General features: G+C 50.5%; 1 protein-coding gene across 1 annotated transcript in view; it reads left to right on the top strand.

Annotated features, from left to right (window-relative positions):
- Window positions 1-6,509, top strand: part of notch1a (notch receptor 1a) — a 25,692-nt gene extending 19,183 nt beyond the window's left edge. The window contains exons 25-34 of the mRNA XM_083669882.1: window positions 1-565; window positions 760-1,197; window positions 1,509-1,654; window positions 1,788-2,001; window positions 2,095-2,179; window positions 2,327-2,489; window positions 2,776-3,074; window positions 3,253-3,400; window positions 3,532-3,629; window positions 3,775-6,509. The exon at window positions 1-565 is cut by the window's left edge and continues 7 nt beyond it. Coding sequence (XP_083526008.1) covers window positions 1-565; window positions 760-1,197; window positions 1,509-1,654; window positions 1,788-2,001; window positions 2,095-2,179; window positions 2,327-2,489; window positions 2,776-3,074; window positions 3,253-3,400; window positions 3,532-3,629; window positions 3,775-5,064 — 3,446 coding nt within the window. The 3' untranslated portion in view covers window positions 5,065-6,509. The remainder of the gene's footprint in view (window positions 566-759; window positions 1,198-1,508; window positions 1,655-1,787; window positions 2,002-2,094; window positions 2,180-2,326; window positions 2,490-2,775; window positions 3,075-3,252; window positions 3,401-3,531; window positions 3,630-3,774) is intronic.
- The last annotated feature ends 203 nt before the right edge of the window (window positions 6,510-6,712 follow it).

Genomic DNA, 6,712 nt, shown 5'->3' with positions numbered 1-6,712 from the left:
CGGGCTCCTCCTGCGAGTACGACTCGCGCTCCTGTGGCAGCCTCAACTGCAGGAACGGGGGCACGTGTGTCTCTGGCCAGATGAGCCCCCGCTGCCTGTGCCCCGCGGCCTTCACCGGCCCCGAGTGCCAGACCCCCACAGACAGCCCCTGCAACGCCAACCCCTGCTACAACGGGGGCACCTGCCAGGGCACCCCCGATGCCCCCTTCTTCCACTGCGGCTGCCCCAACAACTTCAACGGCCTGCTGTGCCACATCCTGGACTACTCCTTCCCCGGGGGCTTCGGCCGCGACATCACGCCCCCGCCGGAGGTGGAGGTGAGCTGCGAGATCGCCCAGTGCGACGAGTGGGCGGGGAACCACATCTGCGACTCGCTGTGCAACAACCACGCCTGCGGCTGGGACGGCGGCGACTGCTCCCTCAACTTTGACGACCCGTGGCAGAACTGCTCGGCAGCGCTGCAGTGCTGGCGCTACTTCAACGACGGGAAGTGTGACGAGCAGTGCAACAGCCCCGGGTGTCTCTACGACGGATTTGACTGCCAGGGACAAGAGGGACAGTGCAAGTGAGTCCCGGCTCTCAGTCCTACTCGTACCTCAGTTCCCTGTTTATCCCACTATCTCATTGCCTGGAGTGTCAATATACATCATATATGTATTGTATGATGGGGGTGTTTAGTGTGTTTGGTCAGTGTGCTGTCACTCTCCACCTTCTCTGAGTATCTTCAGAATATTGACCACGTTTGCTTTCTTTCCTCAGCCCTCTGTATGACCAGTACTGTAAGGACCACTATGCGGATGGCCACTGTGACCAGGGCTGTAACAACGCTGAGTGTGAATGGGACGGCCTGGACTGTGCCAACAACATGCCCGAGAAGCTAGCCGACGGCCACCTGGTCTTGGTGGTCCACATCCCGCCGGAGCAGCTGAAGAACGGTTCCTCCTCGTTCCTACGAGAACTCAGCAGCGTTCTCCACACCAACGTGGTGTTCCGCCGCGATGCCAATGGCGAGCCCATTATCTTCCCCTACTACGGGAGTGAGCAGGAGCTGGCCAAGCACAATGTGAAGCGGTCCACGGAGGGCTGGCCTGACTGGGCCGGGGTGCCCGCCAACATGCTGGGCCAGGTGAAGGACAGCGTGACGTCCATGATCAATCCACGCAGGCGTAGAGAGCTGGACCCCATGCAGGTCAAAGGGTGGGTACACACACACACACACACACACACACACACACACACACACACACACACACAGCTGGACAATAGCCAGACAGCTGTCATTGTTTTCTATTTAAATAACACAGGGCTTATGGAGGAGTGTGCAATGTTCCAGAATGTTCAGATAGAGAATCGTGTCTGTTCTACACAACACATTTCTATATTGAATAAAGATAGTATTCAACCCCATGCGTTACATTTCTCTCTGCAAAGTGATACACCCCACAAAATAGTCTGGTCTGATGTTAGAGACGAGAATATGAAGTTAACCCATTCATTTCCCCTGGCAGGTCGGTTGTGTACCTGGAGATTGATAACCGGCAGTGCTACCAGCAGTCCACGGAATGTTTCCAGAGCGCCACGGATGTCGCAGCGTTCCTCGGAGCTCTGGCCTCCAGTGGGAATCTCAACGTTCCCTACATTGAAGCTGTCACCAGTAAGAACCCAATATCTCTCCTTCGTTGGTCACTGTTGCATCACAAATGTTCCACCTCCATTGGTTGGAATGGTTTCCTTCATAGTCCCCTGTCTTAACAGTCTGTCCCCCTTCTGCCCCCCCTCTTCTCCAGGTGTAAGGCCCCCTCCAGTGTCCTCCGAGCTCTATCCCATGTACGTGGTGTTCCTGGGCCTGGCTGTGCTGGGCTTCGTCTGCCTGGGGGTGCTGGTGTCTCGTAAACGCCGGCGCGAGCACGGCCAACTCTGGTTCCCTGAGGGCTTCAAAGTATCTGAGCCCAGCAAGAAGAAACGCAGGGAGCCCGTAGGAGAGGACTCTGTGGGACTGAAGTAAGTTCTCAACTCAATAGCCTGTACAACTGTGTGTGTGTATGTGTGTTCATGTGTGGCTGATCTAACTGATCTCTCTCTCTTGTGCATCAGGCCACTAAAGAACTCTGACATCTCTCTGATGGACGACAACCAGAATGAGTGGGGAGAGGAGGAGCCTGACTCAAGACGCTTTAGGGTAAGAGTGCGTAGTATATACACATCCTACACAGGCACGGTGCAAGTTACACAGTATTTAAAAGTGATGAGTTTTCCTCGTTTCCTATGCCGGTTTTCCCCTGTATGTGATAAGTGTGGCTAAATGGACGGTGGTGTTGTGTGTTAGTTTGAAGAGCAGGCGATGCTGGATCTGGACGACCACACTGACCACAGGAAGTGGACGCAGCAGCACCTGGATGCCGCCGACCTGCGTGTCCCCTCCATCGCCCCCACGCCCCCCCAGGGAGAGATAGAGAATGACTGCATGGATGTCAACGTTAGAGGCCCAGGTGTGTAGCCCCCCCCACCCCCCGTCCCTCAGACACAGGAATACTTTAAAAGTTGGTATTTGATATGAGACTTTGCTTTTCTACTACTATTGGCAACACCAGAGTTAAACATTTAACATTCAAGTCATGTGAACTTCCTCAAGAATGATTTAGAGAACACCAACTGAAAACTCTTAAGTATTATTATTATTGTTATTATTATTATTATTATTATTATTATTATTGTTGTTGTTTTTTCTCTTTTTCTTAATGTGTTGGCTCTTTTCTCTCTCCTTCTTTTCTTCAGGCGGCTTTACTCCTCTGATGATCGCCTCCTGCAGTGGAGGAGGCCTGGAGACGGGTAACGTTGAGGAGGAGGAGGACCCCTCGGCTGAGATCATCTCTGACTTCATCTACCAGGGCGCCAACCTACACAACCAGACGGACCGCACGGGCGAGACCGCCCTGCACCTGGCCGCCCGCTACGCCCGCTCCGATGCCGCCAAGCGTCTGCTGGAGTCCAGCGCAGACGCTAATGTTCAGGATAACATGGGTCGCACCCCGCTACACGCCGCGGTGGCCGCAGACGCTCAGGGAGTGTTCCAGGTACTAACCCTAACCCTAACCTCTGGAAGAGATCATCTTGTTTACAAAGTGCTTTTCGTTAAAAAAACATAATGGATAAAAGTACATTAGAAAAGGCAGCATAGATGTTATTACTAGCAGCTTTATGTTTGGAGGTTTTTCCAACGTGTTGACAAATCAAGGCATTGTTTTGTTTCAGATACTAATCCGTAATCGGGCCACTGATCTTGATGCCCGCATGCATGATGGAACTACCCCGCTGATTCTGGCTGCACGGTTGGCTGTTGAGGGCATGGTGGATGAGCTTATCAACTGCCATGCTGATGCCAATGCCATCGACGACTTCGGTAGGTTGCACTAAGCTACTCTTCATCTCCTCCATCTTCACACGGTGGACCGTCACGGCTCAGGAATGTGCAGGATATTTGTATTAAATCCCTACTAAATCCCCCCCCTCTCTCTCTCCCCCTCCCTCCAGGTAAATCTGCTCTTCACTGGGCTGCAGCTGTAAACAATGTGGATGCTGCCATGGTGTTGCTGAAGAACGGTGCCAACAAAGACATGCAGAACAATAAGGTGAGAACGATGGCTGCTGTCCTAGGCTCGGCAGCGCAACGTAGCAGCTGTTATTAACAGCTATCATTAACATGGGTAATGGTGTATGTATGTATGTATGTATGTAGTGGTGTACTCACAGTGTTTGGTTGTGTCTGTGTTACAGGAGGAAACCCCTCTGTTCCTGGCGGCCAGAGAGGGCAGTTACGAGACGGCCAGGGTGCTGCTGGAGCACTTTGCCAACCGTGAGATCACTGACCACCTGGACCAGCTGCCCAGAGACATCGCCCAGGAGCGCATGCACCATGACATCGTCCGCCTGCTGGATGAGTACAACCTGGTGAGAAGCCCAGGACTCCACAACGGCCCCCTGAGTGCCAACAGCTTGTCCCCACCTCTCTGCTCCCCCAATGGCTACCTCAGCAGCCTCAAGCCCACCGCCGCGGCCAAGAAGGTCCGTAAGCCTGGCTCTGGAGGTAAGGGAGGGAAGGATGGAGGTAAAGACATGAGGGTGAAGAAGAAGAAGTCCCTGGATGGAAAAGGCAGCCTGCTGGACAGCTCAGCTGTTCTCTCTCCTGTCGACTCCCTGGAATCACCTCACGGCTACCTGTCTGACGTAGGGTCCCCGCCTATGACGTCACCATTCCATCAGTCTCCGCCCATGTCACTCAACCACCTGCAGGGCAGTGTAGATACCCACATGAGTCAGCTGGGCATGTGCAAGGGGCAAGACATGGTGCGAATGCCCTATGACCCCAACCCACCCCGCCTCTCTCACCTACCCGTGTCCAGCCCCAACAGCCAGGGCAGCATGAGCATGGCAATGGGCGGAGCTGGGGGCAGAGGGGGCCAGTGTGATTGGCTGTCCAGGATGCACCAAGGCCTCGGGCAGCAGGGTGGGTTCAACCAAGGTCCGCCCATGTCCCACAGCATGATGGGTGCCCTCCATGGTGTGCCCACTGCCACCCTGTCCCAGATCATGGGCTACCAGGGCCTGCAGACCAGCCACCTGGGCACGCCTCCCCACCTCCTGCAGCAGCAGCTCCACTCCCACCAGAACCAGCAGCTCCAGCACCAGAACTCAAATTCCACCACGGCAGGACAGCCTCTCAGCCAGAGCTTCCTGAGCAGTGAGCTGAGTGGCTCAGACATGCAGGGGAACGGTACAAGCCGTTCAGTGCCTATCCACACCATCCTGCCCCAGGAAACACAGATCATGGGCACCCAGTTCCTCACCCCGCCCTCCCAACATAGCTACTCCGGCCCCATGGACAATACACCCAATCACCAGCTGCATGTGCCTGACCACCCCTTTCTGACCCCCTCTCCCGGGTCCCCTGACCAATGGTCCAGCTCATCTCCACATTCCAATATGTCTGATTGGTCAGAGGGCATTTCAAGCCCTCCCATGAGTATGCATTCTCACATTGGCCTTATCCCTGATCAGTTTAAGTAAAGAGGGTCAGGAGGGACATGGAAAGAAGAACTCTTCAATGAAAAAACAAACAAACAAACTTTTTAAAGGACAAAAAGATAAGAGCAGACCTGACTGAAGATTCTCTTTTTTTATTATCAATTTTTATACTAACGACAAGAACTGTTTTTATTAATTTTGTATTTATTTATGTACTTTTTGACATGGAATATAAAGAAGATGCTTTTATATTTATGCTTTTTAAATTTGTTGAAGGGAACTTGGGCTTGAGACCACTTTCTGTGTATGGGGAGATTAGGAACAGGATGTCAGGAGCGTGCCATAGAGAGACTCCTTGTTGTGTAAACACTGGCTATTTATTGGTGTCTTATGTTGCTCTGTTCACTGGATTGTGCATACATTTTCACTGTTTTATTTTTGACGTGCATTTGTCTGTATGATGTTTTGTAAACAAATATTTGGTTTTTTTCTTTCAGAATTTTATAGAATGTTTGTCGCTAAATGTTTCAGTATTAATTAATTAGATTTATAACCTCCTTGTCTTTTTAACTGAAGCAAGTTTGTTACTGAACTACAATACATTTAAGTCTTAACACTGAGTAGGTGCTAGAGAATGATGGATGGATGATCAAATCTATGTCTTAAAATGTGTTTATCAAACAACTGCCATCTATCTTTCGCTTACTGGTAACGGTTGGTCTGGTGGAGAATGGGGAAGAGAGTGAGAGAGGGGAAGTTAAATTGGGTTACAGTTACTCATTTAGGAGATCTGGGACCATATTACTCAATAAGAGTTTTTTTTAAGAAACAACACGCAATACAAATAACCAATGTCTCATTGGTTAAGAACCCCCTGGGAAATTGGGTTAACTGAAAGTGAATCCAAATGTTGGCCCTGAGCCAGCTTTAGCTCCTAATGATCTGGGATAGAGTCGTTGGGTAACAGAAAACAGATCTTGGACCCAGGATGAGGGGTTGGGGGGTGAGGGGGTGGTGGCAGCAGAAAGAGTCCCCCCCCCATCCCTACCTACTCCTGATCCTTGTTCAGTAGTATGGCTGTTGATCTATAAAGTGTTTGATTATGGCCCTGGCCAAGAAATGTCAAATTTAAAACATGCCATGTCCTTCAGTGGTGTCACTGTGATTGTGCTATTCTAAGGCAAACGAATCATATTTGTGTGAGATTCCCTGTGTCCTCAAAGTAGAGGATACTGTTGTGTGTATGAGAGAAATGAGGGAGTTCCTTTTTGTGTGTTTGATGACATCGCCTGCACTGTGTGAGGAGTGTTGGATTGATGTCTGTTCTGTCATGTTTTATAAACTAGACCAGAGATAAAGTGTTTTTAAAAATGTAATGCAAACTAAAAGTGATGTACATGCAAAGTTGTTGTAGTTTGCAAAGAAAGTATTTCCTGTTAAAATGAAATGTAAATTATCCTCCTGATTCAATAAAGGGCACTGTTAAGCTTTTAGCTACGTTTTCTCCATTCATTCTATCTGAAATCCCTAGGGGCTGACAGCTTGACACTCCACTAGACAATAGGAGTGAATGTGTTTATGTTCAAATTTAGTCCCCTGTCCGTTACAGCGCAGCCCTGTGGGTAGGCATATGGCACCCTCTAGTGGACACATTGAAAATAATGAATGAACATTTTGAATTTGGAGTGGT

Source organism: Argentina silus (genome assembly GCF_951799395.1).
Source record: "Argentina silus genome assembly, chromosome: 5".
Taxonomy (NCBI): Eukaryota; Metazoa; Chordata; class Actinopteri; order Argentiniformes; family Argentinidae; genus Argentina; species Argentina silus.
This window is presented reverse-complemented; position numbering and strand designations above follow the sequence as displayed.